This window comes from Paroedura picta, chromosome 10, assembly GCF_049243985.1.
Source record: "Paroedura picta isolate Pp20150507F chromosome 10, Ppicta_v3.0, whole genome shotgun sequence".
Classification (NCBI taxonomy): Eukaryota; Metazoa; Chordata; class Lepidosauria; order Squamata; family Gekkonidae; genus Paroedura; species Paroedura picta.
The window spans coordinates 34332809-34358743 of record NC_135378.1 but is presented as its reverse complement, the minus strand read 5'-3'; the positions used below and the strand labels follow the sequence as shown (position 1 = coordinate 34358743).

Below are 25935 nucleotides of genomic sequence, written 5' to 3'. Positions count from 1 at the left end.
GACAGATGTCAGAGTGAATAGAATAGTTTTGAGCTTTGGTTCCTGCTTTTGGATCCTCCAGATAAGATATCTTCAAAACCTGTTGTCCCACCCATCTGAGTAAAACTGAATCTGTTACGCCAACAAGCATTCTTATATTAGGGTGTGTATGAGTCACATCAGGTTTATACAGGTGCACAGTATGGAATACAAAGAGGAGGCATGAAATAGCATTCAAGCAATTTACTCACCAGAAGCGTCTCAACAATGTTATGCGCCGCTAAGTGTTATGAAAGTGCAATTAGATCTTGAACATTCAGATTGGGATCAAAAGTTGCTCTTTCACACATGTCCACATGTGATTTGTGAAGTTTTACACTTGGTCAATTATAAGAAAGAACATGAAAAAAGTAATGTTTAAGGCCTTTCCATAAACAAGGTTCTGCAGCGAGTTGAAGCCAAAATATTTTCACCTTCTTGACTGCTACAGAGACAAGCATTAGGAAGCAACTACAGGACAGAAACTCTAGCAATTTCAGTTGGACTCCTGGACTGGCTATTTATTTATTTTTTTGCTGGTTTATTAAGTTGTTCACAGGGAAACTGTATGATAAATTAGACTTTTTGTGGAGAGGAATTCATTTCTATGTCAAAGTAACAGTGAAAAGCAAATTACGCATTCAACTTGGTTCTCTTCGGCCTGCCTGAGCAACAAATCATGAGGTTTTTTATTGCTTCTGTTGATAATTCAATAAAATATGTATAGTACTCCATCGTGTTAAATATGCATATTAAACAAGTTTAATTTTTTTTTCTGATTTCAAGCTATTACATGTCAGAACAACAGTACAGTACACAGACTTGAAAATTGCCAAATCAGAGATGTCACTAACACACTAACACAATTCATTAACTTGCTATACTACTGCTATGGTGAAATTGCAATGCTAATCCTATTACTCCACCTCCAAAGACAAGTGAAAGATAAGGGCCAAGAAAGATTTGCCAGTAAAATTCTCAGCTGTTACACCCTTTGGGTGTAAACATGCATTGGCCTGTGCCGTAACAATACAGTAACCAAGCAGTAGGTTGAAAGATTTTAGATTTTTTTAACAAAGTAGATTGTTTTGAATAGCATCGCTTTACCATATCTACCACAAACTAACGAAAACTCCAAAGTGTCTCAATGAGTATAAACCATGTTTTGTTTGTTCTTCTGCACCACAAGTACCTTTAATTGGAGATGTAAATGATTACTGTAGAAGCGTTCATAACATATATTTTTTCAGTAATTCGGCTATCAGATATTTTAATACACACACCCTGACCCCATTCACTCGCTCAGTACTATTTGTGACCTGGAAAATTTCAATTCTTATAAAAAATTAAGAACTTCAAGCAAATGGGGACTTTGGGGGATAGAGGGAGGGTGATATTGTAATCAAATATATTATTTCCTTGTTCTTTTCTATATCCATATAAAAATAAAAACATATATTTTTAAAAAAGTTAAGAGATACATATAAGTCTGTATTGTCTTATCTGGACAGGAGGGTCAGATTCACCTTCTCTGACAGAGCAGTTTAAGAGTTTGGTATCTTCAAATATCAGTTTTAAAAAAAACAGCTGAAAAGTGTACAGAAAAACTAATTTCATGTTTTGAACACTGGAATAAAAAATTTCATGGTACATTTATCCATTTGATATTGAGGGTTTTTTTTTGTTTTGAAGACTGTTATAATGAAGAAAAAAAATCTTCCACCAAGGCTTCTCGCCCTTTATGTGGAGTGCGTATGGAGGCCACAAACACACATCCACGCAGGGAGACAGGCCTGCTGCTGCGGGCTCGCTGTTTACTAACTCCCCGCTAATTTACTCTCCCCTGAGATCTGTAGCCTAGCCATTTCCATCCTCCAGTATCTGAAGAAGCGGGCGGGGCCCACGGAAGCTCACACCTTGCTCCCAGCGCCGTGGGACTCCGACTTGGCCCTGCCGCCTAGCTCGCTCCTCCCGCTTGCCTTCTCTTCGCGGCAACCTCGCCCCGGCCCGCCTTCCGCCGCGCTTGCTGCACGAGTGAAAGCGGCATCCGCTCCGGATTGGAAGGGCCGCGAGGCGAGGCGGGCCAGGAGCCTGTCCCCCGCGGGCCGCACTTCCGCCCGGCCTCACGTGGGGAATGGGGGGGGGGCACCGCCTCGGTAGTCACATGACGGCTCCTACTTCTTCCCCGCGTCCGGGAACCATTTCCTGGAGTGGGCCGTGCAGCGGGCTGCGAGCAAGATGCGGGCGGTCGTGGTGGCTGCGCTGGCCGTTGCGCTGGTCGCCGTGCTGGCGAAAGACCCGGTGAGTCGGATGGCGCCTTGTTTTCCCGCGGAAGCAGCAGCAGCCGCCGCCGCTGCTGCTCGGTCTCTCCTGCCTTGCGGACCCGCGCTGTTCTTTGCAGCGCGGAGACTGCAGGGTGAAACTCGACCTGCTCGGCGACCTTGACAGGGAAGCAAAAGCCAGGGTTGACGGTTATTTTTAGCCAGTGCCTGGGATGACGAATGGAATCAGGCCAGAGGAAGAGTGCTCCTGAGCAGGTACAAAATGCATCTCCCTTCCTGCTCAGTAGCTGTAGTGAGCACTCCTCAGCTTTGCACGGGAGTTTCCTAGATCAGGCGATCTGACCCTGGTAGACTTGATCCTTGAGTTCCCCACCCTGCTCACCTCTGGGGTAAAAAGCAGGAGCCTTCTGCATGTGCTGAGGAAGTGTCTCTGCCTCTGGGCATTCTTTAGCAGTGAAAAATATTCCGGGTCTGAACTCTGGCATAAGCAAAGTCCTGCACTGGAGGGCAGAGCTGAGTTGTTATTTTGCTTTTTGCCTTTGGCTGTCAGCAGCTGGAGGCTGAAAGTGCGGTGGGCAGAAGCAAAGGTGCTCTGATGGTGGTTAATCCAGGTGGAGGGGCTGCAGATCCTGTTTGACAGATCCACATGTTCAGTCTTATACAGCTTGCCTCTTAGATCAGTCTGGATGAGGTTTATTCCCTAGAAAGAACAGTCTTCTAAAGCAGGGGTAGTCAAACTGCAGCCCTCCAGATGTCCATGAGCTACAATTCCCATGAGCCCCTGCCAGTGAACACCCCTGTTTTAAAGGCACCTCAAGGTATTTTGTAGCCCCAAGCGGAACCAAGCCTGCCAGCGAGCAGCAGTGCTGATCCAGGAGGCTATGATGATCTCCAGGAAGGAGTCCTGCCCTGCAGTGAATGAGTGAGCACTCCCCTGGTGGAGCTGTCCCCAGCCATTCCTGGGATGGTTCAGCCGGAGAACTGGCCTTGGCTGCTGGATGTGTATTTGGACAGTCTTTTGTTCTCAGATTGGAGTCTAGGAACAGGAGAGGCCCAACACCAGAGCCCCATTTGACAGTTCTGTGCTGGAAGAGGAACAGAGCCATTGTGAGTCACATGCTGGCAGACTGTTTTGGGAACTCCCCAGTGTGGACGGTTATTTTTTACATTCTCCCTGTACCAGAAAAAAGAACCCAGTTCTAGTGCCTAGAACTAGGACCTGGGAGTCCCAGGTGCAAATCCCCACGGGGTTTTTGATGGGTTACACACACTCAGCCTAATCTACCTAACAAGGTTTTTCAGAGGATAATGTGGCAGAGAGGAGAATGTTGTTAGCCCTTTGGATCCCCTACTAAGAAGTAAGAACAAGTTGCCATTAAAGCATTCATAATGGAGATCCTTTAGGATCTGTTTTGAGAAATGCATAATTAAAAGTCACAAGTGCATTTGGAGCTCTTTATGCTTTTTACAGGAAGAGTTCTGGGAGCTCTGAGGTTCTTCCATGTGCAACATATAAAATTGGGGGCGTGTTTTCTGTCTCAGCATCCTGAAAAAAAGAACCCGTGAACCAGAATGTGATTTTAAGTATGACTTCGGTCTTACTTTGCATTAATACTGTCCTAAAGTGACACAGTCTAGACTAAAAGGTATTCTGTCATCTGCATAAAAAGCATACCGTCGCATCTGCAAAAATACCTGCAATTTGCCTTTTCTGTGAATTGGTGGGAGAAGTTTAAATTGCCTGGCTTCTTTACCTTTTGACCTTCCCTTGCAAATAAACAGAGGAAGTTGCAAAGCACCAGTGTTTCCCTAGATGGCCAACAACACAATCCTAAGAATGCTTTCTAGAGAGGAAGCCCAGTGAATAGACCTATGTAGGATTCCTTTTGATGAATGCAATCCTAAACACTGACTTCAGTAGACTTGGGAGACTTTACATGTGCTCAGGACAAGGCAGCAAGGGAGCAGATCTGCTTGGAAGCAAGCCCTACTTCAGTCAGGGACACTTACTCCATGGTATTCTTAGGACTGCAGCTGGAATGAGTTTAAACCAGGGATAGTCAAACTACGGCCCTCCAGATGTCCATGGACTACAATTCCCAAGAGCCCCTGCCAGCAAACGCTGGCAGGGGCTCCTTGGAAGTGTAGTCCATGGACATCTGGAGGGCTGCAGTTTGACTCCCCCTGGTTTAAACTATAGGTTAACTAATTATAGCTTTCTCTCAACCACACCCCCCCCCACACACACACACACACACACACAATTATTTGTATACAAAGACTTCTTTTTGCCTTGTCCCATGATGGCTTGGCAGTAGTCAAAATGCTGAGCTTATAGTGTCAGATGCTGTTTGCATTCCCTCCCCTGCCTTTCTTCAGGAGCTCCTTGGCATTGTTAAATTCAGGCTGTCCGGGAGCCATTTTTCAGGAAGTCTCGCATCTGCTTCCACAGGACCTTGGGACTGAGCAGAGTGATTAGTTTGTTTGCATTAAGCATTGGCCTGAAGTATTGAGTTGAACAATTAACACATTCTAGAGCCTACCTTGGACTCTTTTTCCAGGCGCTGGATGTTTAGACGCAATTCCAATTAGTAACAAGACGAGATTCTGTTACCCTTTGGTTGCCACTGTTCCTGCAGAGGTACTTTCCCTTCCCTTTAGTCGTGCCGTGCTTGCATCATGTGCTTTTTAATGAAATAGAAAGTAACTCCTCCAGGACTTTAAACTAGTTATTCCTCTGTTTAATTATGTATGTGTGCGCAACCGCTGGCGAAGTCCCTGAACTCTTGTTTATCATTTTTAAAATTGATTCTCTTCCGCCCCATACCCATGAGACACTTGACGATTGTTAAGCAATCATTAAAAAATATGTTGCAGGAAGTCCATGACGCTTGTTCAAGTCAGTGTTAAGCCTTTGCTGGTTAAAACGAGCAACAAAATAAAGGTTGTGAAATCAAGCATTTATATTATTGCTGATGATGATATTTTGAAATCCATTCCAACTGCTGACATGAGGGGAGAGAGACTCTTGTGGTTTCTGGCAGCCTTGATACTGTGTTTGTTTCAAATAAAATATATCAGACTTTTCTCACCCATACTGAGAACGTTTTTTTTTTTAAAGCTTGCTTTTAAAATGGCATTGGAAACTTAGAATCTTTACATACATCATTACTTGTTGCTGTAATCCATAAAACGCGGCTTTAAAATAGTGGTGCTTTTTGATGGATGCTGTTCAAAAGGCTGTATGTGTGTCATCCACATTATATTCTCTCTGCCATTGATGTAAGTAGTAGAGCCTTGCAGAGGATCTCTTGATGTTAATCTAGAATGCTGACCTCATATTAGGAGGTGATCTCGGATTCTTTTCCTTGAAGATAGACAATATGTTGGGCTGACACAATACCCTAACCTATCGATGCTTTCTGCTGCTGTTGCTGTCCTTACAGACTACTCACTGGATGGAGACTCTCCTCCTTTGTATGAAAGAAAGGCCAGGCTGGGGTAGTGGTTAAGAGCAGCAGGCTCTACGCTGGAGAACAATCTTTGATTCCCACTCATCCACGTAAAGTGTACTGGGTGACCTTAGGCCTGACACAGGTCTCTAAGAACTCTCCCAGCCCCACTTACCACACAGGATATCTGTTGTGGGGAGAGGAAGGGAACATGTGAGCTGCTTAAGGCAGAGGAAAGTGGGGTATAAAAACCTACTCCTTCTCCCTTAAATGAAGGGTACTTCTGCTATGCCATTTACATGCATTCAACTTCCTAGTGTAGCACAATGCACCTGTGTGTTTGCGTCGACTGTCGTGCCAGCACCTACCCCTCCCCCCCCCCGCACCGCGGTGTTGGCTGCTTCGGGCCAGAACAGCCGCTTCGGATGCCAAAGTGCCCAACCCTATAACTGCTGTGTGGAGTGTGTTTACCTCACCTCTCTAGGACAGTTTGCATGGCTAATAGGCCAGGATGCTCATGATATCGTGTCAGTGGCTTGTCATTCGCAAAGGAACCTATGAAACCATGCATCCAGAAGATGGCAACCCAAAGTAGTCAATTCCCAAAGGGCTACTGTAGGAAGTGGGGTCAGAATGGCTGTCGTAGGAGATGGAGCCAGCAGCAAAACGTGAGGGAGCGAGCTTATGCATAACTCCACTGGTAACTTGTCAGCAGAAGCTCAGTTTAACAGGATGTCTTTGTAAAAAACATCTTGTCTTGTTTAAAAATATTTTCTTACACATACACAGCTTAGCTTCAGGCATACAGTGAAGATCCTTGCACTCTGAGGGAAGCTTCTGCTGAAGCAGCACTTTAAAGAAATCTGCATTGTCAGTCAGAAGCTCTGCTGGGCAAAGGCTCCATCTGTCCCTGTCAGCTTTCTAAAAACACTTGGCATATACCTGGGAAGGTGCCATGGCACCTATGGGCATCATGTTAAGGGCCCATGCTCTAATCCTGGAATAGTGGCACGTCATGCCTGTCCAGCTTGGTTTAGAGCAGTGGTCCCCAACCTGCGGGCCGCGGCCCAGTGCCGGGCCGTGAAGGCCATGGCGCCGGGCCGCAGCTCCCTCTCCCCACCCCCACCCCGCAGTAAAAAACTTCCCAGGCCGCAAGCTTGCGGCCCGGGAAGCTTCTTACTGCGGAAGGGTGGGGAGAGGAAATCATGACCACACATCGCGCATGTGCGGGCCATGCCCGCACATCGTGCATGCGCAAATGCGCCATGCGCGGCTGAAATCGTGCATGCGCTGCACTTTTGCGCATGTGCGAAAGTTCCACGCATGCGCGATTTCGGCCACGCATGGCGCATTCATGCATGCGCGATGCGCGGACACGGCCCGCGCGGCCCGCGGCCCTGCCGGTCCCCAGCCTCAGAAAGGTTGGGGACCACTGGTTTAGAGCAGCCCACCCGAATCAAGGAGGCTTGACTGAAGAACATTCTGATTTTATTCTCTGCTTTGCAGGATTACCTGAAGCCCTGTTTTGAAGTGTTCTGTAATGGAGCCACTTTTAACAGTGTTTCAAGAAATGTCTTGAACCTTGTCAGCTGTAACACAAGCTAGACAAGGCCAGCTAGATTTCACCCTCATATCCTTTTATTTAAAGACAAGGTTTCTTGCTTATCCTCTGACAAACAATTGAAGAAGTGACTCCTTTACTGAAGAGCTATTGCCAATGTGATTTCCCGTACCTGTAGAAATTAATACTGGTGATGTTATAGTAAGACTACAATTGCAACCACTGAAGAAGTAATAAAAAATGGGATTGAATACCTGGGACCCCGTTCTGGTTGCAAAATTATTTAGGACTGCATTTGAGAGCCAGTTTGGTGTAGTGGTTAGGAGTGCAGATTTCTAATCTGGCATGCCAGGTTCGATTCTGCACTCCCCCACCTGCAGCCAGCTGGGTGACCTTGGGCTCGTCACGGCACTGATAAGGCTGTTCTGACCAAGCAGTGATATCAGGGCTCTCTCAGCCTCACCCACCCCACAGGGTGTCTGTTGTGGGGCGAAGAAAGGGAAGGCGACTGTAAGCCGCTTTGAGCCTCCTTTGGGTAGAGAAAAGTGGCATATAAGAACCAACTCTTCTTCTTAATAAATCTCAAGAAGATACAACCTTTTGCCTATTTGTTTCACTTGCTTTGGGTATATCCTCTGGTCAGGCCAGAGTAGGCTGATAGGTTTGTGAATACTTCTATTTCCTGAGAGATGGGCTTTTCCAAGCCTGCCTGTCTCTCTTCTAGGAAGCATCAAGCTCAAAACTAGACTATTTCACTGACTGAGGTGATCTTTAAAATGTTGACCGTCTCAACATTCCAGTGAAGGCCCGGTGATGTTGCAGCCCTTCATGTTGGAACTGCCTCTAAAGGGTGGAAATCATATTAGGATCTGGTTCCTGTAGTAATCAGCTTGTGATATTTCTTAGGCCAAGAAGTTTGAGGAACACTTCAAAGGCAAGCCAAACTGGAATACAATCCTCTTCAGCCTATCTTGAGAAAATGCAACTATGTATTCATAGGCTATTACAGAGAATGCCAATTCATGCAATATGTGCTTTAAGCCTTCCAACATTGCACCTCATTTAACAAAATGGGAACTACCACGTGCAGTGATTATGCAGAGTCTTATGACCCATATTCAGGTCATCTGTTTTGACAAGCAAATCAGTGATTGCTTGTACTTATTATAGCAGGCCATTTATGCATACTTGAGCACAGAATTTCTGTGATCAGATGTTACTGACAACTATAAGCTGTTTAGGATACGCTTATCTTGCCTATTTTAGAAATTACAATTGTAGAAATGGAATTTCTGCATAAAATCACTTTTAAAGTCTTTTAACTTAGTGCTTTTGGGGCAGTTGAAAGGAGCCGAATTGTGAAATCCTTTGATTAGGAATGTAATGTACAAACTAGTTCCTAAGAATACCTGGGAAAGACCTCTTGTGAAATCCACTATACTGTCTAATTGTGCTTAAGCCTGATATGAGAGAAATATACAAGTGGAAAATCCTTGCCATGCTTTCGAAGTCTCATGGACCCATTATGCATGGGCCAGAATGCCCGCGCTGGCGGGGGCAGGGCATCAGGGTAAATCCCTGATTATGCATGCCCCCACTGCCAGCACGGGCATGGCATGGCCCAAGGCCACAGAAGAAAACGCAGGAACTTCCACGGTCCCCGGATACTGCGGGTGCCAGCAGGGGCTGGGGCAGGCCGGCACTGTGCATAATTGACAGCGCCGGGCCATTCTGCCCCCCCCAGCCCCAACCTACGGTGTTCCTGTAGGGATACCGCACACCCCTGCCCCCACTGTCGTGTGCAGTGGGAGCCCAGCCCATCCCATCCCCACTCGCCCACGGCTGTGGGGCAGCATCCCAGGCTTCCCGGCCTTGGTGCGCAGCGCATGTACGTGCGCTGTCCCGGAGCTTCGCCCCCATGCATACACAGGACATGGTGGGGCATCCTGCCCCACTGCAATGTCGTGGCGGCCACCCAGAGAATTGGCCGCCATGCATAATGGGTCATAGTCTGGTCTTCCACATCTATACTTGAAAGTAAGCCCAACTGAGCTTCATAGGGTTTGTTCTTGGTTAAGTGTGTATAGGTTTCCAGCCTCCATCTTAATTTCCATCTGCTTAAGCTGCAAAGGCTTTAAATACATCAAATGTGTCTTTCATTGCAACAAATGCAGAAGTGTTTATCCTGAAAAGAGATTTGTCTTGTTTTTTCAGTATGGTGAAGATTGCCGAATTCAACAGTATCCTCCAACAGGAGCAACGTAAGTAACTTAAGAAATTACAGCTAATAGTAGTAAGTGCAAGGGCAATTCTTTCTTCCCCCTGGCTTAATCAAAACTGAATAGGTTGCACTGAGTTGGCATCGTGAGATTGCTATAAGGTAGGTGAATATCATTGTGAGTTGCCTCAGCAGTCATGTTTTAGTATGGATAGAAGAATCAGAAGCAATTTACTCACGCATTGGCAATCAAGTCTTCTTGAGAATATTATCTTGTTTGAGACACTTTTAGGCTCCTCCTGGGAAAAAATAGGAAAACGTGTATTTGCAATGGAAGTCACATGGCCTACCTATAGTAAAAACTGCGGCGAACGGGGGGTGGGGGGGAACACATATCCAGTGGAAACATCTGAAAGATCGTGGTTCATATATATAAGATACTGTATGAATGTTGTGGTATTTCCCTTTTTTCAGGTTTAGTGGGAACATTCCAAATTACATCATCAATCTTGACTTGCCACCTCGAGAAAGATGGGCCCAGATGGCAAATGAGAAGAAAAATGAGGTATTTAATTTCAGGGGCTGGGCAGAGAGAACTGGGCTTTGTGTCTTGTCTTTAAAGAAAATCAAAATAATTAGGACGGGCATAGATGTGATCATTGATGTCTGGCACATGTCTTGCTGAGGAACTAGGAATCCAAATTGAAAATTCCATAACAGAAAACTGTTTAATTTGCATGTTTTTTTCCTTTTTAAGACCGCAATCCTTGAGTATGTAATCGGAAACAGTTAGACTTCATAAAGGAATGAATGTACCATGAGTATAAGTTGAACTTTCAGTAATGGGCCTAGGTTTGAGCCATTGAACTGAAAATGAATTTCTGGGTGTGTGGACATTATTTCTTTTTTTCATGCCTATTGAAAGGAGATGTCATCCTGTTCCCTGTTGACTGTGCTTGTAGTTGTGACTTGAGACAGACCTGCTTTGTATGCAACTCAAGCAAGGCATTCCAAAGACCCAGGGTATCTGGCGTTCCCTGAGGTGCCCATTGCTACCAGCCAAGTCTGTCGGGGCTGCAGCGTTAAAATCCTTGTGCATCACATAATCAGAGCCCTGAGAGGGCTACCTCGACCACAGCCCTCTCTGCTCTTTCATAAGCAGTTTTCAGATTGAGATTAGTGGCCGGGAGTCAGAAAACAGAGGAGATCCCTGCTCACTCACTGACTTGTTTGGACCCAACTACACACACGTACCCAGTCCATCCCACCAGCAAAGCTGCACCACAGAATGCAGCAGAAAAAGAGCTTGTCAGGAAGGGGAATCCATAGAAATTGCACTCCGCATGATCAGAAGTGCTGTTTCATACTCGTAAAGGAATACTTGGATGCAAACACTTTCATTTTTTACACTCTCTTGACTTGCTTTTGGGGTACATGCAGGTTTTATGTGTTTCTGCTGCTTGTGTCACTTTCCCACAAAATGGTAATCTCTGCTTTTTTCCAAAAATCTTTGTAGCTGAAGGTCCTAATAGAGCACATCAAAAAAATAATGTTTGTGTTCTTCCCGAGTGGCAAATTGGTACAGTTGTTGGAATCAAAACTGGTGAGTACTTTCCCCAAAGGTCAGAAGCTTGTGATAGAGTAGCTTGTTTATTAAATATTTGTTTGAAACGGTTCTAGCCTGCCTTTCTCCCAACACCAGTCTTGAATTTAAAAATGACTTTGTCTCTTCTGCTGACCTTCTGTTCACATTTTGTTAAAAAAATAAATATAAATATTTATAGATATACACAACAGAGTGTGTAATCCTACATCATATGGCTATGTAGGAATCTTTCCCTTTGTTAAGAGGGATGAGAGGTTAAACTTTGTTATCTAGAAACCTTCTACAATTCCCTCTGAGACAGATTCAGTTATTGAAATAAACTGTAGAGAGGGGATGGGGCTTTGAAGAATCTCCTGCAACCATATCTCATAGCTTTAGCTGTTACAAAATGTCATGAAGCTGTTAGGAGATATGGTCTAGAGAAAAGCTTAAGTTTTTCTTTACTCAAGTTATTCTTCCCTCTTGCAGCCCTGGCAAAGTCAGTAAGAGCCAAACCTAGATGTACATTTTATTTATTTATTTATTAAATTTATATGCTTATGTCAAAGTCAATGGCAATCCATACTTGCGAGCAACTACTAATGACTGTAAGTTCACTGGCAAACTTAAGTAACTTGGACCCATGGGTAACATTAGAAATGGCCTCAAGTTCCTGTAACCTGTTTCATTTACAGTTCCTGAAATAATCAGTACCATAAGAAATTGGAAAGGAACAGAAAAATCCAGACTAGAAAGTCATTTGACCAGTTAAAATCTGAAATGTTAAAAACCTTGTATTTTCCTTTTAGGTGTGGTTAGGGTCTACCCTTCCTTATCCTTTCAATGAAGAGATCAAGGGCATTGCTGAGGCAGCTGATGCTCCGTTAGGTAACCTATGTTGTTATAGCAATTTGAAATTTCACTATATAAAAATATTGCCATGTAGTTCTTTGAACTTAAAAGGTGTAGACTTTGTAGAGAGCTTTGTAAAGAACTCCATCTTTACATTGGCTGCTTTGGGGGGATGTTTTGGGTTTCATGTCAGATTCATGATAGCTGTTTGGATTCGCTCTTGTGGTGTTTATTAATATGAACAGCTAGCCAAGTGAGAAGGAATCTCAAAAGGGAAATTATATGCATATTATTACACAAGAAGGCTTGGAATGTGTTAGGCACATATGATTCTGTTCTATATCCTGCTGACAAAACATCTCATGGAGCTACAGAATGCAATTGAGCAACCATCTTTTTTATATGGTGTTTGCAACCCTATGTTTTTGACATGCTAGTCAGTTTTTAGTGGGGTACTTCTGGAGCCCTCTTTAGAAGATTCCACTTTTTATAGAGTTACAAGGCGTCACTACAGACAAGGTTGTGTACCTATAGCTGGAATTGCAGGTGTTGGTCCTTACTCAAGCCAAAAAAGGGTAATTGTTTCTAGTGAAGTGATCCCTACCCAGTTAAGAAGGGAAACAGCATCTAGAAAAGAAGTGTAATCCGTAGTCTGTTTATAAAGAAGGATTTGGGGGATTTGGTTGTATGTTCCTGCCTTCTAAACTTTACATATCAGTGAAATTCAGAAACATATACTTGAGCATTTAAGCAGAAACTGAAAAGAAAGTTTTAAAGATCTTGTTGAAAAGCAGAAACACTTGTTGGCAACAAATTATCTGGAGTTTGAATACAAAGCTTTGTGTGTGTGTGTGTGTGTGTGTGTGTGTGTTTAAAATTAAAGTGACTGGATAAGTCAACCAATAAAAAAATAAAGGGACCGATCAGCAAGAAAGTAGACAAAGGAAAATCCAGTATGTGGACGAGGGAAGAGGGTATGATTGTCGTAACTGTATAGTATTGTTTTACTACCTTATGCTGTCCTAAGCAGTTGAAATCCTTTGGATTGACCATTGAACAGAGCTGAAAACCAGCTTTTTAGCTCAATCTCACCCAATTATTTTATTTATTATATTTCTAGGACCTTCCCTCTTGGCATAGCTGGCTCAGAGTAGTTTACAACATTTAAAAAAAATCATACATATTCCAAAATATAAACAACTAGAATTAAAGCCCATTGCAGCTGATACAATGAGCGCTGGGGGGGGGGAATAGCAAAGAGAGGGAGGTAGAAAGGAAGAGAGTGATTAAGATAGAGAGCTTGGCGGTGAAAAGAAGGGGGGGTTGTCTAGTCCAGTGGTCCCCAACCTTTTTATCACCGGGGACCGGTCAACGCTTGACAATTTTACTGCGGCCCGGGGGGGGGGGGGTAGTCTTTTGCCGAGGGACGTTGCCGCCTGAGCCCCTGCTCCAATTGCTTTCCCACCGGTGCCCCTCTGGGGGGCGCTGCCAGGAGCAGCTGCACAGTGCCATACAGAGGGGGCACCCCAGCCATGGCGGCCGCTGGAGAGCACCAACGGTGAGCTAGCAGCAGAATGGCAGAGCAGCCCCCAAGGCAACAGCCAAGGAGGAGGACCCGCGGCCCGGTACCAACTGATCCACGGACTGGGAACGGTCCCCGGACCGGGGGTTGGGGACCACTGGTCTAGTCTGTTGAATATGTGTGTTGTGTGGGGTTGTATATGTGGGGGGGTCGTGGTAGTGTGGTGACAAATGAAGGCATGGTTGTAGGGGTGGTTTGGAATGTTAGTTGTGGGAGAAGACTGAGCTTTGGGAATTGTGGCATAGTGGTTATAGATGAGGTTTCCAGAGCCATGTCTTCAGATATGTGAAGGGAAAATCAGACTGGAGACTCTTCTTAGGGAGAGAACTGAGAATGGGCCAGTCACCCAGCAGGCCTCAGGTGTCCGTAAGCAATTTAAAATCGCCTTTCCTTCCTCTCCCCTTAACAGACACCCTGTGAGGGATATGGGGCTGAGAGCTCTATATAGAGGACCCATGGATAAGGATAACAGCAGGAAACAGTAAAATCAGTCAGTTGATATCTCTTGTTACTTCTGGAATCCTGCCCAGTAATCACTTTAACAATTAATGCCTTTAGCCCACATCCCACATGGTTTTTGTCCATGCAGGTCCCACAATCCCCAGTGTAGACTTTTTGGTGGCCAAAAGGGATCCCTTCTTCCCTTTTTCACCCGCTGAACATGCTGGTTGTATATATAAAGTCTTGTGTTGCTGCAGTAGGGTATTTTAGCAATTCTGGCAAGCCACACTGGGTTTTGATATGTATGTATCCAAGAGTACTCTGTGTACATGGCTGAAACTGCACACATGGATCATTTTTATTCGTGTGGTGAGGTGTTGCTTCTCTTGAGTGAAAGACAATACAATTTAGTTGGGAGCAAACCTCCCATTTGTATACATGTGCTATGTTCTCTTCAGGCATTAAAAAGTACTTGAAAAAGGCTATGCCTGCACCTGTAGGCAGATTCCCCCGATTAAAGCTTTTGAAAGTACAGGTTATCTGCTTCCTATATCATACAGTCCAGAAGGATGTCATTACCATGTTAATGCAAAACCTAAATGAGGGAGCAGCTTCAGATATTGAACAGAGAAGTGGAAACAGCCAAGCTAGTAACTTGCATAACTTGTTTCCAGGTGACATGTTGGTAACATTAAAGATGAATAAAGTAGCAATTTAAGAATGGATTGTAGTATAGCCAAGTTGCTCAAGAGTTTTTGTTTCAACCTTTCTGGGTAAAGTTTGGAACTGTCCTTCTGGTGTATTCTGTGTGTGAGTAGCTAGAAGTGGAACTACCTAGTAATGTTCTGAAGATGCATGCCACCTTTTCCTTTACTCCCTCCTACTTTGCACAAAGTTTAGTGTTACAGTCAATGAAAACAGTGGTCATCCCCCCCCCCCCATTTCTACGTCTTTCCTTTTTTTCTTTAATACAGGTGATATTGTTGTATTCAATGTCTTCTATGAAATCTTCACCTTGTGCACTTCAATAGTAGCTGAAGACAAAACAGGTAAGGATTGCTTAGCCACTACTTGGTTTGGGAGTCATAAGAAATATTTTTCTCTTAAGGTATTTTATCATTAATGTCTACAATCAATGTAAACCGCCATGTAAACTGCCCAGAGCTGTAAAGAATGGGTGGTATAAAAATCTAAATAAATAAATACAATCCCTTTGTCTCTCTTCCATGCCTGCTTCTCAACCAGGAAAGCTGTATCATGCCAGAAATCTTGATTTTGGACTCTTTCTTGGGTATGTAATATTGCTGTGACTTTTTTGTTATCACTAGTTTAATCTCTAAATCACACCCTTCATTAGCATGACACACCTTTTGATAATTGTGGTAAGGAGAAAAAAGGATAAAGGCAAGAACCTTGCAGCATCTTTGCTCTTACATAGAGACGCCAGTGTGCATGCCCTGTTACATCTCTGTCCCATTATCTGAAAATGGCAATTATTTGAGTGGTTGTGCTGTGCAAGCACTGGGGGAGGATAGAAGGAGGTTTTAACTGGAAATTGGGTGCAGAGTCCTGTAATTATCTCAGAGGCAGGGCGGAAATTAGCTGTCAGACTACCACTGATAAAAGCAGTCTCAAACATGCATCTTCAGTACAAAGGTGTCATGCATATTTTGTATTATGAGGAGTGTTTCTCCCATTATGACTAGCATGTGCAGTGACTGCCCTCCTTGCCACATGACAACTGCGGGCAATATTTGGTAACATCTGTGAAGCCAAAGAATGGATTGATGGGATTTTCAGTGAAGATTAGGCTGCAGTTCTTTGCCTGGTCTCTTGTTTCTCCTCCGAGGCGGTGACAGGATTGATAAAATCACCCTGGAGAACGCTGAGCCACATCAGCCCTCCTAAGCTGGCCCCCCTGCTGGGGCTGCCTAAGTTGGCAACCAGCATAGGTTTTGTCATGGTGGCGCATCAGTGCCATACCTTCAATCAGGAGGACTCCACCTGCACTAGCTATTTTTCAATAGATGTGAATTTTTCATCCTTATCTTCCCCCTCCCCTTGTTCCTTGATCCTTGAGTCACTAGAGTGTTTTCTATAGCCTTATCTTTATTGGAGGCCTATGTACCATGTTTTCCTGAAAATAAGACCTATTCCAAAAGTAAGACCTAGCAGTACTTCTTCATGCACCGCTACTGTAAACCCTCCCCCCAAAAATAAGACCTACCTCGGTCAGGCCACTCCTACTCCCATCCACCCAACCAGCCAGGGGCTCTCTGCTGACATTGTGGGCAGTTTGCCCCTGGACACTCCCCAGGACACATGTAAGTGTCATTTTAACATGGCGATGTGGTGGGGAACCGGTTCCCCACTGCAGCCAGAAGGATTTCAGTGGAGAGTATTGGATCCAGCTTGCAGGATGGGGGTTCCCTTCCCACTTGGGCCAGGATGAGCCAGTGGGAGGGAGGGGGGGGAGCGTTCCCTTCCTGGAGAGCCCAGCAACAGTCCCCAGGCCGGCATCCCGGTGCTGCAGAATGGACCTCCCCACCCCCTGTGCACATCTCAGGAAGAGGTGGACTCAGTCAGAGCTGGAGAGTTTGCCCAGCTTCCTCTTAGCGCCCAAGCTCCAGCTGCTCTCCGCCGGTGTCCTTCCAGCGGTTTGAGCAAGGGGGACACAGGCTCCGCTGCAAAGACGACCCACCATTTGCCCTACACGGGTGTTGGCTTTATCATTAGGACCTCTCCCCGCCCCCAATCTTCACCTGAGCTCTTGGGGGAAGAAGGCTCCAACAGAGCGTCTGCCCCGCTGCAGGCATGGGATGAGGGGAGAAAGCATACTGGATCGGACACTGCAAAGGAAGAAATATAAGGCCTATCCGAAAATAAGCCCTAGTGCATTTCTTTTACCTAAAATTAATATAAGACACTGTCTTATTTTCGGGGAAACATGGTCGTATCTAAGCAGCTCTGAATGTTCTTGATTCACTTTTGTTTAGAGGAATGTAGGCTTCTCTGGTGGGAAAAGAATTTGGCATGAAGCGACCAGGGGAAGGGGGGACTTAGGGCTAAATCCTTTATGTATCCCCTACCTTCCAAGGCCACTTGTCTTTAACAGTGATTGCCTGGTGTGATTGTTTTCCTGTTTCTGCTCTGGATCTAATAAAAACTCCTTGTGGGCTTTGAACTCAAAGACTCTGCCTTAGGCTGTTTCTGTGTCCAGAATCATGACACACTCACTTCTTGCCCACTTTGAGGCCGTCAGTGGCCATACAGGGCAGGGGCTCTGTGGCATTTTGTCGAGGGTGGAGTAACTTGTTATTTGCGGTTGTTTTTCATTTTGTGCATAAAAATGAAAAGGCTTCAAACATATGGCAAGTGGTCCACATCTCCTTTGTGGTAGGATAACCCCCTCTTTCAACAGGATTAAGTACGCAAACCCCATGTATGCTTAAAGCAATATTTCTTGCAGGTGGGATATTAAAAATAGTTCCTGGATTGTAACACAGAAATTGAAACCCTTAATGGTGTCACTGGATTTTCAGAAGAACAATAAGACAGTCTTCCGGTCTTCAAACTTGGCAGGCTACGTGGGAATGGTATCCGGGATCAAACCAGTAAGAACTCCTTCTTTTATGCAATATTGGGCATGGTTTGCTCACAGTGTCTCCCAGAGACATATATTACAACGCTGACTTAAAATACCAACCAAGTCTTTCCAAACCACCAAGGGGTTAGTTGCCTGACAGAGTGATTGTGAAAACAAAATTAGGTGAGAGTGATTTTAAAAAGCTTTGCTACACTGAGACCCTTGGAGGAAAGGTGGGATAAAAAAATGTAAGTAATGTAATCATAGTCTTTTTTGAAGGACTAGTGCTGAAGTTGCTACTTTTGCTACATACTGAGATGTTAAGAGATAAGGATCTTGTACCTTAGACCAGTGGTCCCCAACCTTTTTATCACCGGGGACCGGTCAAGAGAGATACAAAGAGATACAAAAGCCTTTATTGGCATAAAGAACAATATAGGTAAGCAGACAGGTCAAGGTTTGACAATTTTACTGAGGCCGGGGGGGGGGGGTAGTCTTTTGCCGAGGGACGTTGCCACCACCACCTGAGCCCCTGCTCCACTTGCTTTCCTGCCAGCGCCCCTGACTTCCTGCCGCCTGCTGGGGGGCGCTGCCAGCAGCAGCTGCGCAGTGCCATGCCAAGGGGGAGCCCCAGCCATGGCGGCCGCTGGAGAGCACCTAAAGTGAGCCTGCGGCAGAGTGGCAGGGCAGCCCCCGAGGCAGCAGCCTGGGAGGAGGACGAGGAGGAGCCGCTGCTTGGTACTGACTGATCTACGGACCGGTACCAGTCTCCGGCCTGGGGGTTGGGGACCGCCGCCTTAGACATATAATTTTTGTTGATGAGACTTTCTACATACTTAGGTGTCAAGTTGTAAGGAGATTGTCCTGTAGACCTATAATTTTTGGTGGCTTGAGTCCAAAGGCAAGAATATTTAAACAGTGCACAAAGCTTGTATTTGTCAAGCAAACATACATTTTCTTGCCAAACCAGAAATGTTGAGGAGGTAACAGAGCTCTCACAGAATGAAATTCATCCCTTGAAAGGTTGGCTTACCTTGTGTTGGAATGCGGCCCTGTTAGAATGTGAATGTCATGCTCCCATTTTGACAGCTAAGTGCAAAATATATTCATTTTTTCCTGTTCTTTCTTGCTGTCAGTATGCCTTCATCTATGTTTGCCAAATTTCAACTTTGCTTTCAGTTTTCCTGAAAGTACTTTAATAATTGTGGCCCGTACTTTGAGTTATTTTGGTTAGAGTTGTCCTGTTTTTTTTCCAAATTTTCCTACAGACTTGAGGTCCACATGAGCCAAATATCAGGGGTCTAGCTAAGTAGCCAAAAACCTTTTGTTTTCTCTGTCATAATCAGGAGATGAGGCCCTGATGTCTGTGTACAAAGGATCTTCACAGTTCAGTTGTTTGAAGAATTCCTTACACAAATAGTCTCATCCAAATAGTCCTCCACAAGAAGATACAGATTTAGGAAATGGAGAATAATTGTTTGATACCAGTAAAACCTCTCTTTATTAACCTTATATTTGTAGGGCCTTTTTACTCTGACCATGAATGAGCGTTTCAGTATTGATGGTGGCTACATCGGTGAGTAAACATTTTTACATGTAGAAGAACAGTTATGAGGCATAAGCTCACATGAGGGGATGACTTGCACTAGCCTAATAGCCTCCGATCATCAGTTACACGAGAGAGATGCATGCAGACTAGAGAAATCAGTCAGTGGCATGATATAGATGCCACTCAGAATCAGCTTGGCCCGACAGGGACTATATCCCCGAGCATATTTATATGGACACAAAGCTGTCAGTTGCCCTACTAGCTAAATGTGATAAGGCTGGGTGTGTAAGACTGCAGTCCTGAGCACGTAAACCTGACAGCAGATCAGATTGTTTGGATCCTGCTTAAAAAGAATACTGCTGACCAGGAGGATTTCCATCTTGAGAGCATGTCTTTCTTTACCTCCCCCCACCATGCGGTGAGACCCCAGGAGTATGATGGGGTGTGGGGGCAGAGGTTAGTGAAAATCGCATCTCCCCTACTACCTGAAGTTAGGCAGCATCCATCCGAGTAGGACTTACTTCTAAGTAAACATGCATAGTAATGTAAGGAGGCTATGTGCTATTAAAGCTCTTGACTTGTCTTTCTCACAGGAGTCTTTGAGTGGATCTTTGGCAAGAGAGATGGATGGTGGATGAGTTTCCTTACTAGAAGTGTCCTTGAAAATAGCACAAGGTAACACTTGAGATTCTTAAGTGCTTTATCTAGGGATAGGACTAACACTGCTGCAAGGAACTTTGGATTGCTTTGTGCTTTTATAATGCCTCTCTCAAAAAATCAAGGGGCACTGACTTTTCTTAAGGGCCTTTAACACCCATCATAGATCAAAGAAATGGAGCGTACAGAAAAGATTAAGTCTTGTATCAGTAGGCAAAAATACTTCAAAGTCAGCCTATGAGATACTTAACTTTAAAGTTATGACTAGGAGTGTGAAAAAAGCAACAACAACATTTGGATAGTTGGATAAATGCCCTGGTTTATAACCGGCCCAAAAAATATCTTGATAATACTGATAAGGTGTTTTTCAGCTGTTTTTCGGCTCAGATATACCAAATGCACATCCTTAGTTTTAACACATTTGGAGCAAAATGAAGAATACATTCTAACCAATCAATGCTTGGCTGTTAAGCTGCTGTATGTGATAGTCTTTTGGTTCATGCCTTTACCAGCTCTGTCCCAGCTGCTTCTTCCCCCAGCCCAAAAGGTTGCCAACTGGAATCAGGTGGGAGTGTATTGTTTAGAGTCCCCTGCAGCTTGTAGAGGGGCTCCTGTGCTGTATCTGCCTTTCCTGATGCATTCATCAATAAAGGAAGTATTCAACTTCCCCTTGCCTGTCTTCAGTTGCTCCTGGAAGTGATGGGATGAGATTATGCCAGTGTCGTCTTTTTCTCTGACCCAAGATTTCAGTGTTTGCTCTTGGGAATGTGCTACATGACTCAGTGCACAAGGCTGCCGGTCACAGACGGAAGGGATAGACTTCTCATTCTGCATATTGTACATTGTTGGTTCATGTTGCTGTTTCTGTTGTCTGTAGCTACGAAGAGGCAAAGGACAGACTGACCAACACGAGACTACTGGCTCCAGCTTATTTCATATTGGCAGGGAATCAGTCTGGACAGGGAAGTGTGATTACACGATCCCGAACGGCTTCCCTAGATATTTGGAAGTAAGTATGTCTTGATTGATATTAAGACGGAATCTCACTGCCCACGTGACAGAGGTGCTTGCTGAATACACTGATGTTAGGCAGCATTATTAATCTCTACAAGGGTCAGGGTGGAAACCTTTGCTCTACTTTTGCGTGTCTTAAATATTTTTTAAAAAATTAATTCTGACTGCTAATAACACTGGGCAATTTTGTAATGCTCAAACTGCGGGCAATATCTCGCTTTAGGTAAATGCATCCTGTTAATGCGTTTAAATGTCTCTTGCCGAGATTTCTTGTTAGAAAATGCATGATAGTCATTTCTCTTTCTCTCAAGCCTGAATTCCAGCACTGGCGTCTGGTATGTGCTGGAGACCAATTACGATCGCTGGAAGGTTCCGTTGATTGTGGACGATCGGAGAACTCCAGCAATGAAGTGCTTGAACCAAACGATGCAGCAGGTAGCTCGGTCGACTGTGGAAGCAGCCACTTCTCAATGTCATCCTTCATCTTCTAGCAGAGCAACCCAAAGCAGCTAATCCTTTTTAAGCCCGTTGACTTGAATCAGCTTAGTTGGGTGTAGCTCCATTCAGGGTTGCATGACAAGCCTGCTGGTTTCAGAAATTCAGGTTGTGGCTACTCTCAGGGCAGAAATCAAGATATACAAAATGTTTTATTTTAGATCTGGTCTCTTTGCTGGTGATCCAGGTCATCAGGCACCGCTGGAATTCCCCCCCCCCCTCCCCCAGGCACTGTGCCATCATAGGGTCTATTATATCGGGGGGAGGGGGAATCTTTTGCTGCCTGTGGGATGGATTTTTATAGGGATTTTATTATAGTTCTGGGGAGATTTAAATGAATATTTATGATTGTAATCCGCCATGTTCTGAGAGTGGCAAGATGTAAATAAAACAATAAAGACCCATCATGAATCCTTTCTAGTAGCCGAAGAACCACAATATCAAAGTTAGCTCTTCTGCTGTCTACTGCAGGTAGAATAAATCTGCAACACTGGCCTGGCAGCCTTCTGTTCGGCCATCTCTGCCTGGGCCTTTGAACAATGTGTAAGCAGAAATTCGCCTCCTCCCAGAAATAACTTTGTACAGATAAACATACAGGATAATCTGAGGGATTCTTGTGTTAGGAAGACTACGACTTATTGCTGACTGTTCAGAGTTACCCTTACATGTTTCATTCAGTAGCACCATGTTGCAGGCGTGATACGACAATTTCTTAAAGCCCCCTAGAAAGTTCATAGCTGTTGGCTCATAAGAAAATTAGGTGGGTAAAAGTTCCACTTGTATGCAAGATCTGTACAGAAATCACTACCTATTTGTCATTGTTGTTCCAGTTTCCAGCTAAATTCAGTCTGCACTCTTCTTTCCTTTTCCTCCAGAATGTCTCAACACCAGCTTTGTACAATGTTCTCTCCACAAAGCCTATCCTTAATAAGGTAAGTTTTTTCCAGTTGTCTATTGTTTGGTGTTTTGCACAGCCCAAAAAGCTTCATTTGAGTTTCCCCAGTAATACTTACGGAAATATTTTGGCTTTCGCTGATTGCAGTGCTCTGAAAACTTAGTGGTTTTAGTTCCTGTGGATTTGTAGTGGTAAACAGAGGCAACTGTTCTGCTCTAAATCCAAAACCACATACTAAAAACATCAAAAGGCTATCTGCGCTGCTCCCAAGTGGAGAAGGGGAGGAATGCTGTCCACTCTTTTGAAACTTGGAAACTAGTAGAATGCTGCCCCATACCCGACCCAGGGAAAACAACCATATGCCTCTCTTAGCCTTTCAAAGCTTGGGAGACCCTCAAAATTCAGTTAATACATTTGGATGAGTATAATGTGCTGCTATTCTTTACCATATCACAACACTTTTGGCTGACAACAGAAAAGCATTTTTTTTTTAATGTTGACCCCTGAAAAAGCTCCCGGCATGTAGAAAGCTAGCCTTGTTTAATGGCAGGAGTTCATCAAGTGGGTGCATCCTATTGGCAACATGCCTGCATGCTTCCAGAAAGTAATACCATGCAAGGAAAACTGCATGGCTTGCTTCTGCTGAATGTACAGATTGACAGTCTAGATAGCCCCACGTTGCACTCAGCAGCCCTCCTTTTATTTGTGCTTTGTGGCTGGCGTGGGTCTGCTTACAAGGCCATGATGTAAGGAGCAGTCTCTATGTGCTTGTTGTAGGGCAAGGTGGTGCTTTGTACTAGATGCTCTTTGTCTCTGGAGAACTATGAAACATAAATGGCTTAGAAGGTAGAGCACTTAACAACTGTGCCAGTAACGCTGGGGCAAGTGTGGGAGGGATGAGATTGAATCTTTTCATCAGAGGACTCCTCGCTGAAATGTTCTTGGCATCTTAATAAAGGGCAGCAGGAATCATCAGGAAACGGCCGCTGTAGCAGCAGGTTGGACTCTCACGAAAGGCTGGGAGGCTGCAAGCCAAGTATCCTCCTGGGATGGAGGCAACAACTTCCTGATGGGTACTTCTGCAGCCACAAGAGCAATGCCTCGTTTGCTCTTCTTTCAGGAAGAGGCACTGCAGCTTCAGTTCCTAGAGAAGGGGAAAGTTTGCTCTCTGCATAGTCTCAGGGAGCATTTTTCAAGACCCCAGATATAAGGAACTCCTTTGTTTATTGCCAAGCCAAGGCATGTTCCTAATCAATCAGCTGGTAGGAAGTGGTTCCATTCAAGATCCTTCATATTATTACCAAGAAGCAAACAAGCCCTGACCAATGCCTGAGTGGGCACCATGGTTCTCCCATGTGCAACAGAATGGATTGCTGCCCCTGCTGTGCCAAAATTTATGAGCACTGCATTTCCTGAGCAACACATGTAGGCCTCTGTCCATGGAAGCATCATGCACAAATTTTATGTGCGACTTTGCTAAGGTAGGATGTTGGTTTGATAGCTTGTGTTTCTTTCTAAAAGTAATTGGTTTGCCTTACTGAACTGCCATATTATCTTTAAAGCGCTCCTGCGGAGCGGCAGTAATAAAAGAGTAAGGGCAATGTGGGAGGAGAAAGGGTGGGCCCTGTCCAGATTAAAAACTCAGAGGGCCCAATCAGGAGACACGAAGTGGCTTCTGATTGGGCCCTCCAAGTGTCAATCCCGGGCCAAGCAGCCAATGGACCGGCTGAGAAGTCACCTCCGAGGAAGAAACCTTCCCCGACAGTAAGTCCGCCGGCCAGCTTCTCCTCGGCCTTGGGAAAGGAGGAGGGACACCACATCAAAGAAGCGGCAGCCCTGCACCTTTCCTGTCCCGGGTCGGGAAAGGGGGCCCTGAAAAAGGCCTTCCCAGGCGGGCAGGAGCGTGATCCAGCGATCGCGTTCCCTCCCACCTGGGAAGGCCTGTGGCCTGGAGGGGAAGGCCTGGGGGGGCCCTTCCCAGCCGCCCTGCCATCACTGCCATGGCCGCTGGGAACAGCTAGCGCCCGCTGTATTATTTTTACAGCGGGCTTTATTTCTAGTTTGAAATAATGCGGTAACCTAGGGGGAAAGTAACCAACCTTTAAGTCATACTGAGTTTATTTTTTCTTTGCCTCCGTATTAGTTGACCGTGTCTACAACGTTGATGGAGGTTTCTGAAGGCCGTATAGAGACTTACTTGAGAAACTGTCCCGATCCTTGCAGTCCCTGGTGAGGACTGAGCGCGCCAGAGGAATGAATGTTCCCCAGGGTGAACTGGGCGGCAACTATATTTCTGCCAGGAACCTTCTTCGCCTGCAGTCTCCCAAGAGATGTTCATCTACTGTAGCCATTAGGCTCTTCCACATGTCTTCAGAGTTGGAACATCCTGTTCCATTAACTGCTTACAGTTCAATGAACTGGCACTTAATGTCCCGCCACTCTTCCTTTCAAGTATGCTTTTTTAATGAATGAAACTAATGACTGCTTTTGGATTCCTACTTCTCCTGCTGCCGCAGCTGGTCAGTTTTCAAAAAACTGTCTGTTAGGCTTTTGGGTTGGAAGTGGCATTGCACAAATTCAAGCAGAGGGTTTTATTCTGGGACTAGGGACAGAAATAAAGCGAGCGGCTCTTCTCCACGAATGAGGAGGTGCTTGCTGTTCACCTAGTCTTCCCATCACTCCTCCGTTCCTGCTGTTCTGTTTCTCGTCTCCACTCAGCTGAAGAAACACTGCAGGGCTGTCCGTATGACTCCTAGCCCTTGGGAAGGGAGGAGAGCCTGCCATGCAGCAGTCAGTGCAGTCTGTGAGAAAAGCAGCCCAGAACACTTATTGGGATTTAAAAGTACCTCAGAGCCGTCCTGGCTGTTTGTTAAAACCGTTTTTCTTTCTCTTTTTTTGGAGGGGGGGGATGAGAGCTAGCGTAGTTATCCCACGTTTGCTGAGTCACAACCAGCACTAGTCTTCTGACCTCTGTGATTCTGACCTTGAAAAGAGAGAAAGGTATTTGCTGGGTTCTTGCCCTCTTGGACCAGATCGCAGGTGCACTCACTCCCATCTTGTGCAGGCAGCTAAGTTCAACCTGCTGGAGGGGTTAACTTGGAGTGCAGCTGCTGCGTGTAGCTTGTGGAGTTAGTGGCGGTGCTATCAGGCTTATAGGTTCTGCCTGCCTCTTCTGCCACACACGGTCGTCTGCTTGGTACCAAGGCTTCGAGAGGCTTCCTGTGTACTGTAGTGCATGTGAGAAAGCAGCTCTGTCTCATACACTGGGCTCTCATAATGTGCTTGCCAAAGAGGTTGGGTGCCATTGCTTGCTCATTGAACAATGTCTTGTTCCTATCCCCTCCTCTGCACCCCTTGGTTACTCACTGAGGCTATGGATGCTTCTGTGCTGCTATTTGATATTTTTATAAATGTACCTTTTGATTTGTGTTCTTGATTTTCATTTTACAATTAAAAAGGAATTCCAAGAGGAAGTGTGTCTTCTCAATCTGTTGTTGCCCTGGGCATAGTGTGGAAGGGAAGATGAGACTAAATTGCTGAGTTTTGCCACATGTCCTTCGCATTAACCTCTATTTTGGAGCTTGATTTATGTTTCATCACTTATTTGTGCTTGAAAAACAGCAGTCTCCAAGCTACACTAGATTGGTGTAGTGGTTAACAGTTGATTCCCCACTCCTCCTCCACATGCAGCCTGAGTTCTCTCAGCTGTCTCAGCCTCACCTACCCACCACACAGAGGGTCTGCTGTG

At 45.1% G+C, this 25935-nt stretch overlaps 1 protein-coding gene and 1 long non-coding RNA gene across 2 annotated transcripts; one reads left to right on the top strand and one right to left on the bottom strand.

Annotated features, from left to right (window-relative positions):
* Positions 1–668: 668 nt before the first annotated feature.
* LOC143819935 (uncharacterized) lies at positions 669–5074 on the bottom strand. The gene is made up of 2 exons (XR_013225161.1): positions 4844–5074; positions 669–3385 (listed from the first exon to the last, which is right to left on the bottom strand). It is a non-coding gene; the product is annotated as an uncharacterized LOC143819935 (long non-coding RNA).
* ASAH1 (N-acylsphingosine amidohydrolase 1) lies at positions 2141–25660 on the top strand. Its single transcript, XM_077302131.1, has 14 exons — positions 2141–2319; positions 9528–9574; positions 10006–10096; positions 11048–11134; positions 11926–12004; positions 14966–15040; positions 15237–15282; positions 17461–17605; positions 19099–19153; positions 19720–19801; positions 20661–20792; positions 21109–21232; positions 22168–22224; positions 24331–25660. Exons 1-14 carry the CDS (start codon positions 2257–2259, stop codon positions 24418–24420), a joined length of 1173 nt encoding a protein of 390 aa, XP_077158246.1. The 5' UTR covers positions 2141–2256; the 3' UTR covers positions 24421–25660.
* Positions 25661–25935: the final 275 nt, after the last annotated feature.

Excerpts from the sequence above, each read along its gene's own strand:
- ASAH1 (XM_077302131.1), top strand. The coding sequence starts at position 2,257 with ATGCGGGCGGTCGTGGTGGCTGCGCTGGCCGTTGCGCTGGTCGCCGTG. Across the intron at positions 2,320-9,527 it reads CCGTGCTGGCGAAAGACCCG|TATGGTGAAGATTGCCGAAT; the intron begins GTGAGTCGGATG and ends TTGTTTTTTCAG. Across the intron at positions 19,154-19,719 it reads TATTGATGGTGGCTACATCG|GAGTCTTTGAGTGGATCTTT; the intron begins GTGAGTAAACAT and ends TCTTTCTCACAG.